Source organism: Amblyraja radiata, chromosome 15 (assembly GCF_010909765.2).
Source record: "Amblyraja radiata isolate CabotCenter1 chromosome 15, sAmbRad1.1.pri, whole genome shotgun sequence".
NCBI classification, from domain to species: Eukaryota; Metazoa; Chordata; class Chondrichthyes; order Rajiformes; family Rajidae; genus Amblyraja; species Amblyraja radiata.
This window is the reverse complement of record NC_045970.1, coordinates 7,166,613-7,186,784: the sequence shown is the minus strand read 5'-3', so window position 1 is coordinate 7,186,784 and position 20,172 is coordinate 7,166,613. Positions and strand designations below refer to the sequence as shown.

Here is a 20,172-nt window from a genome sequence, read left to right as displayed (position 1 = left end):
AGTAGTCGGGATCAAACCCGGGTCTCCGGTGCTGCAAGCGCTGTAAGGCAGCACCTCTACCGCTGCGCCACCATGATCGCCCTGTAGTAGCAGTAATAGTTAATGCTGAAATAAGAGTCGTTTTTTAATTTGGATGTACAACCATTTATTATTTTTAATGTACCCAACATATCTGATGATATAATGGCATATCTGGTTAAGCCCTGTCCCACTGTACGAGTTCAAGAGTTCTCCCGACACCCTCTTCAAGGGCCTTGTAAACCAGCCAAAAGTATATTATACATGGTTCACACAGAGGCCCAACCAGAAATTTGTTAAAGTTCAGCTTGACTTATTTGTTATTTCAAGTCAAGCCACTTTTATTTCTATAGCACATTTAAAAAACAACCCTCGTTGGCCAAAGTGCTTTACATTGGTGGAGGTACTAACGTTATACAACAGTGGTTCATAGATTTTGTAGGGAAGTCTCTCTTGACAAAATTAAGTGTCATATATATACTTGCATAATTGACAATTTGCCTTGACCCTTTGAAAATACTTTTCAAATAAGCAACTGTTGTAGCCACAACCCTTTCCCGACCCCCCTTACACTCAGCACCTGGTTGGGAAGGTCTGCAAAAAGGTTATTAAAGAAAGTGTTGAACAATGTGATGAAGGTGTGTGGATGAGAAGTTTGTCAGTGATTGGAGAAGTGGCTATGAGTTCATTAAATCGTTGTGATGTACGGAGAATTTAATGGATTTGTGTAATTGATGGTTGCAGTGGATTCAAAGGGCCTGTTGCCGTTCTGTCTAATTCCATGGCTATCAGCTCACACGTTGCCAGAAATGTACCCGAAATCCCAGCTGGTATCAGGGTCAGAAATATGTATAAAAACAGGATGAAATGATCTAAAACAGCTGAAAGAATATTGTTCTGACCATTGCTAGAAAAAATTTTGAAGAAGGGTTTCGGCCCGAAACGTTGCCTATTTCCTTTGCTCCATAGATGCTGCCGCACCCGCTGAGTTTCTCCAGCACTTTTGCCTATCTCCGCTAGAAAGAAATGCTTGTAAATGTAATTACAGGTTCACCAGACGCGGATGATTGTAAATTGTGTTCAGGAGATTGTTATCTAAGGGGCTAGTGGAATTAAGGGATATGGGGAGAAGACAGGCACGGGTTAAATGCTGAAATAAGAGTCGTTTTTTACTTTGGATGTACAACCATTTATTATTTTTAATGTATCCAACATATCTGATGATATAATGGCATATCTGGTTAAGCCCTGTCCCACTGTACGAGTTCAAGAGCTCTCCCGAGTTTGCCCTGATTCGAACTCGGAGATTTACGGTAATGGCCGCTCGTAGGTACTCGGGGCTCTCGTGGACATTTTTCAACATGTTGAACAATCTTCATGAGTCTTCCCGAACTTACCGCGTTCCCCAAGTACCTGCCTGTTAGCGTTACGAGCCGCTAAGAGACGTCCCCGTGCTCCGATGTACCCGCTACGTACATGCTACATGCTTCCATAAGTTTGATTTTTTTTTTTAACTCGGGAGAGCTCTTGAATGAACTCGTACAGTGGGACAGGGCTTTAACTGTCCGTTGAGTATGTGATTTTGTGGAGTTTAACAAGTGTTACACAACAAAGAGATAGGAAACCAAATACATGTGCACTTCCTTCCCCAATAGTGCAATTTGGACATGTCCAATACAGGTTAATACATTCAACAAACAGAGAGAGAGAAAATGATACATCACAAACATTTGGACTATTTTTTAATTTAAAGGCAGAGAACAGTTTTAATGTATTGCCTTTATTAGTCACTCTGGTTAATTAGACATTGAAATTAAATGTATCATTGGCAGTTTCTTGTGCCATGATCTCTGTGTTAGTGATTTTATTTACCACATTGCAACAGAGTGCTGGAGTAACTCAGCGGGTCAGGCAGCATCTCTGGAGAACATGGATAGGTGATGTTTCGGGTCGTGATCCTTCCTCAGACGTAACTTCAATTTAATTAAGGCAGTTTGGTAATTTAATGCAGTCTCATTCCTTTTCTACAATAAGGAACGATTGTTTGGATTTTCAGCAAAGGGCTTTATTTTATAATTAATGAGTCATTTGTGGTATTCTTATGGAAAGTTATAAGCTCAGTGTGTGAGTCAGATGACACAAGGTTCCGTGGGAGTAAAAGGGCAATTTTTATCACTGTGGTTGCAATCCTAATTGAGAATGTATAGAGAATAATTATGAAGGTAACGTCTATCAATAATGCAAAGATTTGCTACTGAATCCGTCCTCCTGCAACCCTCAAGATTTTCATACCCAGAGGAAATGCTGAATCTTTTTCGCAAATGATTAAATGTTGATTGCTTTTACGCAAAGCAAATTTTCAAGAATAATGAGTGTTTAATTGTCTTAAGTAGCCAACAATCGGCCCATGGAAACCACCATGCCTGATGTTATCTGTTGTCGGCCAAGGTTTGTCCTGGTCTTTTCTTGTTTCCAGTTCCAACCCCCTACAATCATTCTGAAGAAGGGTCCCACCAGAGATGCTGCCTGGGCAGATGAGTTACTCCAGCATTTTGTGTAATGGTTACATGCACCAATTATTGAACAATGAGATTCTTACTTGCTGTGGCCTGTAAATGCAATATCACACAGATAAATATATAATAATCAAAAATACATAGAAACATAGAAACATAGCAACATAGAAAATAGGTGCAGGAGGAGGCCATTCGGCCCTTCGAGCCAACACCGCCATTCATTGTGATCATGGCTGATCGTCCCCAATCAGTAACCCGTGCCTGCCTTCTCCCCATATCCCTTGATTCCACTAGCCCCTAGAGCTCTATCTAACTCTCTTAAATCCATCCAGTGATTTGGCCTCCACTGCCCTCTGTGGCAGGGAATTCCATAAATTCACAACTCTCTGGGTGAAAACTTTTTTTGCACTTCCGTCTTAAATGGCCTCCCCTTCATTCTAAGTGTGGCCCCTGGTTCTGGACTCGCCCAACATTGGGAACATTTTTCCTGCATCTAGCTTGTCCAGTCCATTAACTTAATAAATGTATACTAGGTGACTATAATAGTGGCAAACTGAAGTTAGTAATACAATCAAAGCTATGGTCCATTGAAGATCATACTTGGTGATGTCACTGTTGTGTGGTGTTCAAGAGCCTGATGGCCTATTTTGTCTCATTTGAAGGTGCAGTTTTGCACTGATAAAGGTGTAGGTTTTGGGTTTTGTGACCCTTTTCCAATTATCAGATGAGATTCACTTTAGACACACTTCAGGTCGGAAGTAAATAGAATCTTAATTTCCTTTGTCAAATTCAACAACCTGGAGCTCAATGCTCTTAAGACAGTGGAATTGATTGTAGACTTTAGGAGAGCTTCCCCTCCCCTCACCCCATTCACCATCAACAACACCACAGTCACATCTGTGGAGTCATTTAAGTTCCTGGGAACCATCATCTCCAAGGACCTTAAATGGGGGGCTGCCATCGACTACACAGTCAAAAAGGCACAACCGCGGATGTACTTCCTGCGACAGCAGAGGAAGCACAATCTACCTCAGGCAATGATGGTCCAATTCTACACGGCCTTCGTAGAGTCTGTCCTCGCCTTCTCCATCATGGTCTGGTTTGGCTCAGCCACCAAGCACCACATCCAGAGGCGGCAGCGAATCGTCCGATCAGCTGAGAAGGTTATTGGCTGCAACCTTCCCTCCATTGACGAACTGTACACTGCAAGGGCCAGGAAGCGAGTGGGTAAGATCATCTCTGACCCCTCTCACCCTGGCCACAAACTCTTTGAATCACTTCCCTCTGGAAGGCGACTCCGGACTGTCAAAGCTGCCACAGCCAGACATAAAAACAGTTTTTATCCACGAGTAGTAGCTCTACTCAATAACCAAAAATCTGTAGCCTCCTTTTGCTCTGGTATTTTATTTAATTCACACCTTTAATCGATAATGTTTTATTATTAATGTTTAATGTTTTATGTGTCATTCCTAACTGTCACTGTATGTCATGTTGTCACATGCTGGGCGGAGCACCAAGGCAAATTCCTTGTATGTGAATACTTAGCCAATAAACTTCATTCATTCATTTAGAACTGGGAAGCATTTTATTTCATCTTCTTGATGGACTTAAAATGTTTTCAAAAATAATCAGACAGTGCTCTTCCTTATACTGTCATCCTCCAGGTTTATTAACCCGCTCTACCCAATACTTAGCCCCAGTGAAATATGCTTAAGGACCTTCCCCACTTAGGCGATTTTTTAGGCGACTACAGGTGACTAGGCTGTCGCCACATGGTCGCTGGGGTGTCGCCTGTATGGTCGTGAGTCGTCTCCTCAGTCGCCCAAAGAGTCGTAGCGTCTTTCTGGTCACCGCTGGATTTTCAACATGTTGAAACATTTTTGGAGACAGGCGACGGCAGTGGGTTTGACGCCAATGAGCGTAGCTTGACTTCTCCTGACGTAGGTGCTGTCGTAGTTGTTGCCAGGCGAAGTAGGTTGTCGCCAAGTTAACGTAGATTGTCGCCGGTGCTGACTTTGGGTTTTTTTGTTGTTAAAGTAATGATTCTATTTCAAATTTTATGTCGAAGGCGGGGTCCAGTCGCCAGTTTTCCGGCGACCTGCTACCACTATGACTGTCGCCGGCAGTCGCCTAAAAATAGCGTAAGTGAGGCAGGCCCATTAGGGTGCTGAATGCAGAAGAATTAGGAATAAACAACTGAGTAATCTTAACTAATGGTTTCATTCTGATTGTGATCTTATGGAGTTTGATATACAGTTGATAAACATATAAAAAAGGAAAACAAACATTTGTGTACCTAATTTTCCAATATGCTAAAATGGAAAATTTTGTAATCTACAATACATCATTTTTGTTCAGTAGTTTAGTTTAGTTTAGGGATACAGCGAGGAAACAGGCCCTTCGGCCCATCGATACCACACTGACTAGCGATCCCCGCACACTAACTATCTTACACACACTAGGGACAATTTTTACATTTACACCAAGCCAATTAACATACAAACCTGTACGTCTTTGGAGTGTGGGAGGAAACCGAAGATCTCGGAGAAAACCCACGCAGGTCACTGGGAGAATGTGCAAACTCCGTACAGACAGCACCCGTAGTCAGGATTGAACCTGAGTCCCTGGCGCAGTAAGGAAGCAACTCTACCGCTGCGCCACCGTGCAGCCCCGGTACTAGATCAAACCTCTCATGATCATATAATTTTGCACAGAATTTGCTTAAAGATAAAAAAATTAAAATGTTGAAAAAGATAAATTTAACAGTATGATGTTGTTTTTCTCGAACCATGCATCCAAGGTTATATTGGCAATTTATACATTTGAGATCTTTACCTGATTGCATAAGTAAGAACATTATCCCTCTCAGCAATTCCTCTCTCAATCTCTGAGCCAAACCTCTAAATCAGAGCTTTGGTAATTGATTTGTTTAGCTCAAATGTATTATTTGGCATTTTAAAAAAATCTATAAACAAATTGCTAAGATTTTTCTTTCCAGTCCTTGGATATGACACAAAAATGTTGCCCCAGTGAGTTGCTCAGAAAATTAAAAGGGCAAGGGTTTAGATTGTTCTCTCTCAGCTCAATTAGTTAAGAATCTCATCGAAAAATCAGAAGAGTCTGGGTCACTTTCCAGGGCAGAGAGAGAGTAAACCTTCAATACTTGTGGGAACTGAGTAGTATAAAGGCCTTTTCATACCTTTTAGCCTTTAAGTTTAGTTTATTTCAGAGATACAGCATGGAAACAGGCCCTTCGGCCCACCGAGTCCGCACCAACCAGCAATCCCTGCACATTAACACTATCCTACACACACACACTAGGGACAATTTACACTTATACAAAGCCAATTAACCAACAAGCCTGTAAGTCATTGGAGTGTGGGAGGAAACCGAAGATCTCGGGGAGAACGTACAAACACCGTACAGACAGCACCCGTAGTCGGGATTGAACCCGGAACTCTGGCGCTGCATTCGCTTTAAGCCAGCAACTCTACCGCTGCGCCACCGTCCTGCCTCATTACCCATTTATTAAAGATAAGGAAACTAAGCATTAAAAATACATGGCTAATGGTGTTCTGCTTTCCAGTGCCTTCAGTCTTATTTAACAACCAAAATCTATTTCAAGATTGTGTAGTGATCCATTGATGTAATTTATTTTACAGATTCATTGTACACTGAAGGGAGCAGGGACTGTAGAATCACACCATCACCTTCTGCATCCTTCGAGAAAGATATTGGCTTCGACAATCACCATTGCAAGCTGGGGAGGAGGAGCTTGCCTCAAACTATGTACTGATAATCTTGCGCCTAAGATACGTGCCACCTTCTACAGGACCTGTGTTTCTGATCACGTGGCTGGTGCTCTGCTTGAAGCAACTGCAGTCACTGCGACAAGGAACACACTGCTGAGTCCTACAGGGGTGTCCACAGGCAGAGCAATGCTTAAAGGTACGTGCCAGAAATGACTGGGGCCTTAAGACTATTAAGGAGATATAAAACCGTCAAATTGGGTTTAATGAAGTACGGTTAGGAAATGTTTTCTATAATATGTTTGAGCGTTTGACAGCACTGGGCCTTTACTGGCTGGAGTTTAGAAGGATGATCATTGAAGCTTACTGAATAGTGAAAGGCTTGGATACAGCAGATGTGCAGAAGTTGTTTTCACTAGTGGGAGAGTCTAGGACAAGAGGTCAAAGCCTCAGAATTAAAGGACGTTCCTTTAGGAAAGAGATGAGGAGGAATTTCTTTAGTCACAGGGTGGCGAATCTGTGGAATTCTTTGCCACGGAAGGCTGTGGAGGCCAGGTCAATGATATATTTAAGGCAGAGATAGATAGATTCTTGATTAGTATGGGTGTCAGGGATTAGGGGGAGCATGGGGTTAGGAGGGAGAGATAGATCAGCCATGATTGAATAGCGGAATAGACTTGATTGGCCGAATGACCTAATTCTGCCCCTATCACTTATGACCTTATGACCTGATGTCATGTTTTTGAAAAAGTTAATGACCGCAATTTAATTCACTGACAATCCCAAACAGCGAGACTTCAAAAAACTAAATCCTGGGATAAAGTTTCCTGTAGAATGTTTATTTTGTTTGCTAATTGAACCACTTATGTCTGGAGCATGAAGCCTCCCCATAATGTTCTTAACGGCTGTTTAGATTTTCATTCCTGCCATCAGTGAATTGCAGTGAAGAGCAATCCACCTACGGTTTTGTCAAAGATGCTGATGTATCTGGTGTTAGTGAAGAATTATGCTAGACGTCTTGCCCAAACAGAACTAAGAAGTGTTCAAATCTATTAATGAAATGACAGGTGGAATTCATTCTGACACATTTATATTTTGTGTGTGAAGTTTCTATTATAGAATGGAAGTATCGACATCTTTATATTTTTGAGAACATACGATACGATACAACGATACGATACAATTTATTTGTCATTTGGACCCCTTGAGGTCCAAACGAAATGACGTTTCTGCAGCCATACATTACAAACAAATAGACCCAAGACACAACATAATTTACATAAACATCCATCACATTGCTGTGATGGAAGGCCAAAAAAACTTATCTCTCCACTGCACTCTCCCCCCCGATGTCAGAGTCAAAGTCAAAGCCCCCGGCGGGCGATGGCGAATTGTCCCGCGGCCATTAAAGCCACGCCGGGTGATGCAAGGTCGCGCGCACCGGGTTCTTGATGTTAGAACCCCCGGCGTGCGCTCGCAAAGTCCCGCGGCCATTCCAAGCCGCGTGGGGCGATGGTGTAAGGCCCCGCTCCAGGAGCTCTTCAACCCCGCAACTCGGGCGGGAGAAGTCGCCGTTGCGGGAGCCCTGAAAAGCGGTCTCCCTCCAGGGACCCGCGGGCTCCCGGTGCCGCCGTCCGCCAGACCCGCAGTTGCAGCCTCCGAATCTCCGGAGGTCGGGCCGCAGCAGCGTCCACCACAGCTCCACCCGCTCTGGACTCGGCCAGCTCCGCGACGGTGAGGTGAGTAGTCGGCACCAGAGCCCCCGGTCTTCCTGTTGGAGGCCTCTCCTCGTTGCAGCCCCAACGACAACGGAGACCCGACAATGAAAAGGTCGGGTCTCCCGTGCAGGGAGAGATTTAAAAGTTACCCCCTCCCTCCCACCCCACCCCCACCCCCCCACACACATACCCCAACAAAAAATAACAAAAACTACTTAAAAACATAGACATAAAATAATAAAAACGCAGACGGACTGCAGAGGCCGCTGCTGACGAGAGCAAAGCAGCCCAGAAAAGATGAGGATTGAAATTCGCTAAGTTTAGTTTAGTTTAGAGATACAGCGCGGATACAGGCTCTTCAGCCCTTCCTTCCATGAAGCCAATTTTCTATCCAGTCAGCTAGCTCTTCCTGGATTCCATTCTTCCAGAGCAGCCTACCATGTGGGACATTATCAAACTCTTTATTTTATTGACCTGAGATTTCAGCAATTTAAGGTGGTTTGATGAGGAAAGGAATAACATTTTATAACTCAGAGAATGTTCCGGCAGCATTGACTGAGTAGTTGGGACCGAGTTTTGGAGCACTGTTGCCAATTTAGCCAAGTTCTTATCGAAATGCCAGTGAGTGATCCTCGAATTGGAAGGAACTGCAGACGCTGGTTTACTCTGATGAGAGGTACAAAATGCTGGAGTAACTCAGCAGGACAGGCAGCATCTCTGGATTGAAGGAAATGGGTGACGTTTCGGGTGGAGGCCCTTCTTCAGACTGAAAATCAGGGGAAAACAAAACTAGAGAAATGGAAGGGTAGGGTGTGAAAATGACAGATCACAGCAGACAATAGTAAGGAAATGTAGAACGGTTCATTGTTGGCTGAGGGGAAGGTGACATCAGAAAACAGTGAAACTAGTCGAAGAACTAGGGTGAGGGAGTGACAAAGAAAAACAGTAGAAATATTGATTTCTATAACTTCAAGTAACCCTTGGTTTCCCTCTCATTTAAACAAAATGTTTGAAGTTGACAAGCCAGAGTAACCAGGAGAACTTTTCCTAGTTCCCAGTGTAAAGCCACATAAAGGCAAATTGTGTCCTCTGATGGAAGATGCCCTTTTTAAATGCCAGGTCCAACAAGTGAGCATAGAACGACTGCAATGGGAAAGTTAGCAAATCTGAAGCCTTCTCCAGTAAGGATTGTGTTAACACACCTGGCTTGCTTGCACTGTGTATGGATGTCCGACGTCAGTTCAGTTTAACTTAGTTTAGTTTAGAGATACAGCGTGGAAACAGGCCCTTCGGCCCACCGAGTCTGCACTGACCAGCGATCCCCGCACATTAACACTATCCTACACACACCAGGGACAATTTACATTCACACCAAGCCAATTAACCAACAAACCCGCGTGTCTTTGGAGTGTGGGAGGAAACCGAAGATCTCGGAGAAAACCCACGCAGGTCACCGGGAGAACGTTACAAACTCCGTACAGACAGCACCCGTAGTCGGGATCGAACCTGGGTCTCTGGCTCTGTAAGCGCTGTAAGGCAGCAACTCTACCGCTGTGCCACCGTGCAGGCCTGGTTGAACACCCACCCAAGAGGCAAAATGGAGGATTAGCGATGATGTCCCATGAGCATAGAATCTTGTTATTCACAGTGATAAGAACAATTAGACATCAAAAGAATATAAATGATTATTTAGAATTCATTTAATTTAACTACTTCAACATAAATAATTGCTCATGTTATATTTAAACCATGTGTTATTTTGCAGTGTTCCCTCCACAACCAGAAACTGTTGTTACTATTGAACAATAGCAGTTTGTATTCACGTAACGCCTTTAGCAAACCAGGAAGTATTTTTGTCGTTGATTTGCATAATTGATGGGATCATAATTAATTTGAACTGTGAATGCAATCAATGCTTCACCTAAAAGAGATTTTTTTAATGACTTCCGAAGACAGGATGTTTTGTGTTTCTTTTTTGTTTTAAAGTGTTTCAAAATGCATGAGCAAATTCATCGTTTTTTGATGGAAAGTTTTATGGGATAAATTCAATTTCTGTTTAAAGATAGTATTTTAAGCTCCCCGGAGCATCTGTCAAAACAAATGCTGTGGCAATCAAGAATGGGAAATCTACCCATGATCTGCAGGCTCTCTTCATGCTGCGGTCAAGCAGTATCCAAGAATGACGACTTGTTCTGAACTAGTAATCTGTCGATCCCACGCTCCCAGGAAGGCAAACACTCTTAAAGAGAACATGGATCAGAGAATCAGCTGGACCCTGCAGCAGACGTTCCATGCGAGTAGCTCTGTACTGCCAATTGGGAATTGCACTTTAAATATCTGTTCCCAGACTGACTCAGACATGCAACGAGAGGTGGCTGACAAATGCTAATGTTTGCAAATAGCTTTTGGCAAACAAGTTTTGTAATATCAAAGACCACTTACCTGATCTCCCGGTTGTTTAACACTTTAGCTCCCCCTCCCATTCCCAGGGCTGCCAACATTGGGTGAGAGTTGAGAGTGAGAAATTGCGAGGGAGAGTAGCGACCGAGGGGGGGAGGGTGTGGGAGGGGGTGTTCCCCCTCCCATAGTAGGCTCCAGAGGCGGCACTCACCCGGTCCGTTCCTGGCTCTGGGCCGGGGTTAAAACTCCATGGGGTGTGGACAGAGCGGCCGACAGACATAGAGCCGCCGGAGGTGAGGGTGGGAGGTGTGTGCCGTGCCTCAGGGAGGAAGGGGGAGGGGGGTTGGTGCTGGGACCACCGCCGCCGTGTCTCACCTATCCCACCATCTGCATGGGAGAAACTAAACTACTTTTATTTCCCCCCAAATCATCCCACAGGCCGGTAGCTTGACAGCCCTGCTTTAAACCAATCCCCTCTAGTGCTTGAATCACATATCCTGGGAAAAAGACTATGCATTCACCTGATATTCCCCTCATGGTTTTTACTCACCTCTAAAACAATTTCTGCTTTATTTTGAACTTTCAGCACCCGCAGATATTTGAGCGTGAGAGATTTTGTGATCAGCGTGAGAGCATGAGAATTTTGTGAAATGCGTGAGTCTCACGCTCAATGCGTGAGAGTTGGCAGTCCTGCTAATAATGCAAACATTTTATGCAAGTTCCAATTGTTTGGACAAAAATCACTTATTACTGCTTTATAACAGTTAAGTAACTTTAAGACCATTTCAGAAATGATGGCACTCAACAAACAATCAACTAACAAATTAAAGCAAACTAAAAATAAATAACATGTTCCCTTTCCTGACTCGACCTCATAAGTACTTTAACGCTGTTAACAGAGCAAAGGGATATTAATCTCGAAATCAAAATGGGGAAAGTGGGGGCAATTTTGCTTAAATGGTCATTCTAAGCCCATTCAGATCTTCATAGAGTCAGACTTATACAACATGTACGTGGCTGGCCCAATTTGTCCATAATGATCAAGTTGGCATTCTGCGTGCCCAGGGACTGGCTGCCGTTCCCAGATCAGCTCGCGTCCCAGGGACTGGCTGCAATTCTCAGGTCGGCTCGCCTGCCCTGACCCTGCGAAAATAAGTGAAAAAAAAACGTGGTTTTTCGGGTTACGGGCCGGATTCTGCCCGTGTGCCGTTGGTTGCCGAACCCTGTCCTAGATGTTTGGCCTCATTGTGGTCCTCCCCATGTTTTACAACCAATTCACCTGGTTAGTTTTATCTCCGGCTGCTTCATGCTGAACATCCAACCAAGAAAGAAGAGAAGAGAAGAGATGCGACGTCACTCACAGCCGCCAACTGACGCGCTTCCCCAGACCGCACAGATCGTTGTGATATGGCGCAAATAGACAAACTGTGCAAGGACTGAAGACAGCGTGAGAATTCTGTCATCAGCGTGAGAATTGGCTGAAATGCGTGACTCTCACGCTCAAAGCAAGAGAGTTGGCAGCCCTGTCTAAGGCCAGGATGTGACAACAGATGCACAGGGAGACACATACACAAAGGAACACACACACACACACACGCACACGCACACGCACACGCACACACACACACACACACACACACACACACACACACACGCACACGCACACGCACACGCACACGCACACGCACACGCACACGCACACACGCACACAGGGAGACAGACACACACGCACACAGGGAGACAGACACACACAGGGAGACAGACACACGCACACACAGGGAGACAGGCACACACACAGGGAGACAGACACACACACACACACAGGGAGACAGACACACACACACACACAGGGAGACACACACACACGCACAGGGAGACAAACACACACACACAGGGAGACACACACACACAGGGAGACAAACACACACACACACGGGGAGACACACACACACACACAGGGAGACACACACACACACACAGGGAGACACACACACACACACACACACACAGGGAGACAGACAGACACACACACACAGGGAGACACACACACACACACAGAGACACACACACACACAGGGAGACACACAGAGACACACACACACACACACACACACAGGGAGACAGACACACACACACAAGGAGACACAGGGAACAGACACACACACACCTTTCCTTCCCCCCTCCATCCTCCCCCTCCCTCCCTCTTTCCTCCCCCACCCTCCCTCCCTCTTTCCTCCCCTCCCTCTCTTTCCTCACCCTCCCTCTCTTTCCTCACGCTTCCTCGTTCCCCCCTTTCCCCTTCCGTTCCTTCAATCCCTTACTACATTCCCTCCCCCTGTCTCTTTGCCTCCATCCCTCCCTTTTTTTCTTTCTCTCTCTCTCTTTCTCCCCTCCCTCTCTTTCCCGGGCCACCCAATGGGGAGCGTGGCGGGCACGGTGCAGCGTGGATTGGCGGCGTTGGCGCTGCCGTGTGAGTTGAAGGGCAGGAGGGAGGGAGGGAGCGAGGTTGCCGCGGCAGCCAGAAGCGCAGCGCTCGCAGACAGCGCACAAAAGCGCTGACACCCGCTGCCCGGGACCGACGCGCTTCCCCAATCCGTGCAGATCGCTGTCGTGCGGCGCAATGAGACAAACTGTGCAGCAAAGATCCTTTAGCTCCGCTGTAGGATCTTTGCTGTGCAGGGACTGAAGACAGCGTGAGAATTTTGTCTTCAGCGTGATGGCGTGAGAATTGGCTGAAATGCGTGAGTGTCACGCTCAAAGCGTGAGAGTTGGCAGCCCTGCATTCCCACACTGATCTTTCTGTCCTGGGCCTCCTCCACTGTCAGAGTGAGGCCCAGTGCAAATTGGAGGAACAGCACCTCATATTTTGTTTGGGTAGCTACACCCCAGCGATATGAACATTGATTTCTCTAACTTCAGGTAACCATTGCTTTCCCTCTCTCTCCATCCTTCCCCCTTCCTTGTTCTCTGACCAGTTTAACTGTCCCCCTGATTAAATTTTATCTCAGTTTGCTTCGTTGATACCTTCTCCTAGCTAACAATGATCTATTCTACATGCTCCTTGATTCTCGTCCCCTTTGATGTCTCGTTTACACACCTTACACACCTCTGTGTCTCCATCTCCCCTGCCTCTCAGTCTGAAGAAGGGTCTCGTCACCCATTCCTTCTCTCCAGAGATACCACCTGTCCCGCTGAGTTACTCCAGCTTTTTGTGTCTATCTTCGACCACTTCATAAAAATTACGTCTTTCTTACTTTCCCTATTTCTTGTTAATCCATCATGGAAATCACAGGTGAAGCTTTTAACAGCATATTATTTAAGAGGACACAAGCTCACATGCTTATCTAAATTACTCTACGGCTAGGCTGCTCTGCCCATAAAAGCCAATGGAATATAAACTGTGAGGCTATTATTTAGATTTAGATTTAGATAGCCTTTATTGTCATTCAGACCGAAGTCTGAACGAAATTGAAGCAGTCATACATACAATACAATACAATAAAAAAACAATAAACACATATTAACATCCACCACAGTGAGTCCACCCAGCATCTCCTCACTGTGATGGAGGCAAAAGTCTTAGGTCTCCAGTCTCTTCCCTCCTCTTCTCCCTCTGCGCTGAGGCGATACCCCCCGGGCGATGTTACAACTGTCCCGCGGCTCAAACACCGCGGCCCGGGGTGGTCGAAGCTGCCGCCCACCAGTCCTGCTGACGCAGCCGCTGGCCCGCGGCCGAACCCCGGACTCAGGCCACCGCCGCCAGAACACCGTCCCAGCCACCGGAGCACCGTTCCAGCCCCGAACCGGATCGCCCTCACGTGAGTACCGTTACCGTCTCAGCCTCGCGCCAGGCCGCCCCGACATGGGCGCCGCTCCTCCCTCAGGCTGGGCCGCCCCGACATGGGCGCCGCTCCTCCCTCGGGCTGGGCCGCCCCAGCATGGGCGCCGCTCCTCCCTCGGGCTGGGCCGCCCCGACATGGGCGCCGCTCCTCCCTCGGGCTGGGAGCGCCGACATGGGCGCCGCTTCTCCCTCGGGCTGGGCCGCCCCGACATGGGCGCCGCTCCTCCCTCGGGCTGGGCCGCCCCGACATGGGCGCCGCTCCTCCCTCGGGCTGGGAACGCCGTACCTCCCCGAGCTCGGCCACTCCGACGGGAGCACCGTTCCTTCCTCGGGCCGGCCGCCCTCCCGGGAGCGTCACAGCCCCTCACGAAAGCACTGTTCCAGCCCCGAGCCGGGCCGTCCTCACGGGAGCGAGCCCAGTGCGAGTCCTGGCGGGCTCTGCCTCCTGAGCCTCGAGGTCGCCAGCTCCGCCATTAGGCCTCAGCGCAGACGGAGGCAGAGAAGGGGAATACGACAAAAAAATTGCATTCCCCCGCAGGGAGAGACAGCAAGCCCCGTTTCAACCCCCCACCCCTCCCCAAAACACAAACTAAAAACCAAAACTAGACTAACCAAAACAAAAATAAATAACACAAAAAACACAAAACAAACAGGACTGCCGGAGAGCCGCTGCAGCCAGAGCCGCGCCGCCACTAGGATATATACTTATATATATACTTCTAAAAGATAATGCAACCTGATAACTCACACCAGTTTTGTACTAGGCCCCCTCTGATAATCTGTAGAATGAATTTGAGGAGAGCCGAAGACCAGAGGTCATAGCCTCAGAATTAAAGGATGTTCCTTTAGGAAGATGAGGAGGAATTTCTTTAGTCAGAGGGTGGTGAATCTGTAGAAATCATTGCCACAAAAGTCTGCGGAGGCCGTCAATGGATATTTTTAAGGTAGAGATTGATAGATTCTCAATCAGTACGGGTGTCAGGGGAGAAGGCAGGAGAATGAGGTTAGGAGGGAGAGATAGATCAGCCATGATTGAATGGCAGAGTAGACGATGGGCCAAATGGCCTAAAGCCCCCTGTCCCACTTAGGCGATTTTTTCGGCGACTGCAGGCGACTGGGCCATCGCCACATGGTCGCGGGGTAACGCCTGTATGGTCCTGAGTAGTCTCCTCAAGTCGCCTAAAGAGTTGTAAAGGGCCTGTCCCACTTACGCAATTTTTTTTCGGCGACTGCAAGCACCCGTCATAGTCGCAACAGGTCGCCGAAAATGTTCAACATGTTGAAAATCCAGTGGCGACCAGCAAAAGATACGACTCTTTGGGCGACTACTCACAACCATACAGGCGTCACCCTGCGACATTTAGTCAGCATTTTTTGGCGACCTGCTTTGACTGTGACAGTCGCTGGCAATCGCCGAAAAAAATCACCTGACTGGGACAGTCCCATAATTCTTCTCATATAACTTATGAACGCCTATAAACATGAATCCTCTATGCGCAAATTAACAAAAGGTATTTCCTCATTGATTCTGCTTTTGCAAAGAGTTCACAAAGTGGAGCTCACTGAAAAAGAATCATGGAGATGATTGCTGTTGTGAATTACTGTGGAGGAAGACAGTGGGAGGGGGTGGGGTGGCAGAGGGGTGAAGTGGGATGAGAATGATCTGGTGGGGAAGTCAGGAAGATGACCCATATTGAAGCAACGGCCAAGAAAGCACACCAATGCCTCTACTTCCTTAGAAGGCTTAGGAAGTTTGGCATCTCCCCTACAACTCTCACCAACTTCTACAGATGCACCGTAGAGAGCGTTTTATCGGGATGCATCACAGCTCGGTTTGGGAACAGCTCCATCCAAGGCCGCAAGAAATTGCAGCGAATTGTGGACGCAGCCCAGACCATCACACAAACCAACCTCCCTTCCATTGACTCAATTTATACCTCACGCTGCCTCGGCAAGGCCAGCAGCATAATCAAGGATGAGTCTCACCCTGGCCACTCCCCCTTCTCCCCTCAAAGGTATAAGAAGTGTGAAAACGCACACCTCCAGATTCAGGAACAGTTTCTTCCCAGCTGTTATCAGGCAACTGAATCATCCTACCACAACCAGAGAGCAGTCCTGAACTACTATCTACCTCTTTTGTGACCCTCAGACTATCCTTGATTGGGCTTTACCTTGTACTAACCATATATAACCATAAACGCACTAAATGTTATTCCCTTATCACTGTGAATGGATCGATTGTAATCATGTATTGTCTTTCTGCTGACTGGTTAGCACGCAACAAAAAGCTTTTCACTGTACCTCGGTACACGTGACAATAAAACTGATGGGGAAACTGATGGGAAAACTGATTGGGGAAGAATTGGTGAGAGGATCACAGTGAGTCTCAGGACTCTGGCAGAGAGTCGATCATTGACCATCATAACTTACAGAAAGAACCTGTTTGTGGACGGTGGACACCTTGGACTCACCATAGATGAGGGAAGTAAGTTTGCGTTTAGTTTAGAGACACAGTGCGGAAACAGGCCCTTCGGTCCACTAGGTCCGCACCGACCACGATCCCCTACACATACTAGGGACAATTTGTACAATTATACCAAGCCAATTAACCTGCAAACCTGCACGTCTTTGAAGTGTGGGAGGAAACCGAGCATCTCTGAGAAAGCCCATGCAAATCATGGGGAAAATGTTCAAACTACGTACAGACAACACCCGTAGTCAGAATCTAACCCGAGTCTCTGGTGCTGTAAGGCAGTTACCCTGGTGGCACCAATAGCATCATTGAATTGTACAGTATTCAAACACATTCTTCAACCCACTTGTTCTATGTCGACCACTGTGCCTACCTGTACTAATCCCACTTTCCTGTTTATATTCCATATCCCTTCATGCCTTGCCCATTTTTGAGTACCTGTCTAGATACTGCTTCAATGGTATTTTTCTTCCTGCCTCCACAATTCTGGATACCATCTCCTCTCCGTCTGAAAGAATTATCCCTCAAATCTTATTTGGGCCTCCCCCCTTTCACCTTAACCCATGCCCTCTAATTTCTCGAAAGGAGTCTGAAGAAGGGTCTCGACCCAAAACGTCACCTATTCCTTCGCTCCATAGATGTTGCCTCACCCGTTGAGTTTCTCCAGCATTTTTGTCTACCTTAATCCTGTGCCCTCTAGTGTTAGAAACTCCTGTAATAGGAAACAGTCACTTCCTATCTACCTGCTCATTGTTATATAGCTCTGTCAAATCCTCGCACAGCCTCCTTTGCTCAAGGGAAAACAGACCTAATAGACAATAGACAATAGGTGCAGGAGTAGACCATTCGGCCCTTCGAGCCAGCACCACCATTCAATGTGATCATGGCTGATCATCCCCAATCAGTACCCCGTTCCTGCCTTCTCCCCATATTCCCTGACTCCGCTATTTTTAAGAGCCCTATCTAGCTCTCTCTTGAAAGCATCCAGAGAACCTGCCTCCACCTGAGGCAGAGAATTCCACAGACTCACAACTCTCTGTGAGAAAAAGTGTTTCCTCGTCTCTGTTCTAAATGGCTTACTCCTTATTCTTAAACTGTGGCCCCTGGTTCTGGACTCCCCCAACATCGGGAACATGTTTCCTGCCTCTAGCGTGTCCAAGCCCTTAACAATCTTACCAATCCCACTTGATAAGACTCAAGGGCCTGTCCCACATGATGCATGCATGGTGCGCATTACGCGCGCATGGTGCGTGCTGACGTAGGCAGTGACGCGTGGTCGCACGCGCTGCCCCAGGATTTTTGGGATTCACGAAATCTTCACGCGCCACCTGCGTGACGTGCAAATGACGCCCAAGTGGGACAGCCCCTTCACCCTCCAAGCCTGGTAACATCATGAATCTTTTATGCACTGCCTTGAGCTTAATCACTTCCTTCTTACCCCTCATATTCCTGAGCACATAACTTGTATCTGTGTCTGTATCTTGACGTACAATCACCATCACTGGTTGTAGCGTACGTTCGGAGGGTCATGTGCAAAGTCGCAAGTAATACTCTAAGCACTGCCTAACCAATGCTTTGTCCAACTCTAACATGATGTCCCATCTCTTGTATTGAGTGCCCTGGCTCATGAAGGCAAGCATGCCATGCTACTTCCCTCACCACTGCGTTCCCTATACCCAGAACTATGTACCTGTATCCCCAGATCTCCGTTCAACAGCATTCCACAGATACCAAACATTCACTGTATATGTCCTCTCTCTGGTTTAACTTCCCAAAATGCAAACCTCTGTACTTGTTTGAGTTAAATGCCATCAGCCATTCCCTTACCCACTTAAGATAGACACAAAAAGCTGGAGTAACTCAGCAGGGCAGGCAGCATCTCTGGAGTGAAGGAATGGGTGACGTTTCAGGTTGAGACTCTTACCCACTTTCCCCAGTTGATTTCAATTCTGCTATAACCTCAGACAACCTTGTTCACTGTCCAGTAGATTAATTACAAGATGCCTCTTCCTTGGCTGAATATAATGGGTTTAGCATCTCAAAAAGCCTGAACAATCACAAATGTGTACTGACAGGCTGTAGCCTTGGCCTCCGTCGTGCTGGCATAGTTGACAAGGAGAGTGAATATTTTCAATTCATGGCAGATTTGTATTGTGCTGTCATCCACACAGCAGTCAATCGCAGCCCATGTTGTTTTGCAACCTGTTTCAAAATTCATTTTAAATTGGTTGAAATTCCCCTTTGTAATCATGAGGTTCTCCTGCACTGAATCGTACTGTAATATCATACCAGCCCCACTGAACTGCAGTATTCCTGAAAGATTCAATAAATATTAAAAATGATGGCTGATGGATGTAACCTACAATTTCCACAGATGCTGCTTTCAAATGTTTGAAGTTTCCATCATGTGTGGAGAAGGTGCTGACGTTTTAGACCCTGACTTATTCTTTGCATGTGTGTCCTTGAATATGAAAGACTGCCAAGCAACGTTTTCTCCGTATAAAAAGGACTGCAGTGTGACAGGTTTGCTGGCAGTGTGTATTGATTGATTTTTGTGTCCATTTGTTCTCAACTGCACTGTGAAGGTAATTGATTGTGTTTGCAGCATGCATCAGAGACTTCATGTGCAGCTGTCCACAGCTAACCGCCAAAGGAGACGTTGCACAGCAACTTTTATGACCATTTATTGTGGTAAAGTGTGCTTGATCTAGTTTAGTTCAGTTTAGAGATACAGCGCGGAAACATGCCCTTCAGCCCACCCAGTCCACGCTGACCAGCTATCTTACCTAGGGACAATTTTACATTTAAACAAAGCCAATCTGGACGTCTTTGGAGTGCGGGATAATAATAATAATAATGGATGGGATTTATATAGCGCCTTTCTAATACTCAAGGCGCTTTACATCGCATTATTCATTCACTCCTCAGTCACACTCGGTGGTGGTAAGCTACTTCTGTAGCCACAGCTGCCCTGGGGCAGACTGACGGAAGCGTGGCTGCCATTCTGCACCTACGGCCCCTCTGACCACCACCAATCACTCACACACATTCACACAGGCAAAGGTGGGTGAAGTGTCTTGCCCAAGGACACAACGACAGTATGCACTCCAAGCGGGATTCGAACCGGCTACCTTCCGGTCGCCAGCCGAACACTTAGCCCATTGCACCATCTGTCATCCCAAATGATGCTGAAGATCTCGGAGTAAACCCATGCAGTTCGCGGGGAGAACATGCAAGCTCCGTACAGACAGCACCCATAGAGAGAGCATTGAGAGAACTAGATAGGGCTCTTAAAAATAGCGGAGTCAGGGGATATGGGCAGAAGGCAGGAACGGGGTACTGATTGGGGATGACCAGCCATGATCACATTGAATGACGGTGCTGGCTCAAAGGGCCAAATGGCCTACTCCTGCACCTATTGTCTATTGTCTATTGTTTATTGTAGTCAGGATCGAAC

The 20,172-nt window shown here is 46.6% G+C and overlaps 1 protein-coding gene across 1 annotated transcript in view; it reads left to right on the top strand.

The window, feature by feature from the left end:
• Positions 1-5,275: 5,275 nt before the first annotated feature.
• The window catches only part of plce1 (phospholipase C epsilon 1), a 278,074-nt gene continuing 263,177 nt past the window's right edge, over positions 5,276-20,172 (top strand). Inside the window, exons 1-2 of the mRNA XM_033034737.1 lie at positions 5,276-5,299; positions 6,197-6,482. Of these exons, the coding sequence (XP_032890628.1) occupies positions 5,276-5,299; positions 6,197-6,482 (310 nt within the window). The remainder of the gene's footprint in view (positions 5,300-6,196; positions 6,483-20,172) is intronic.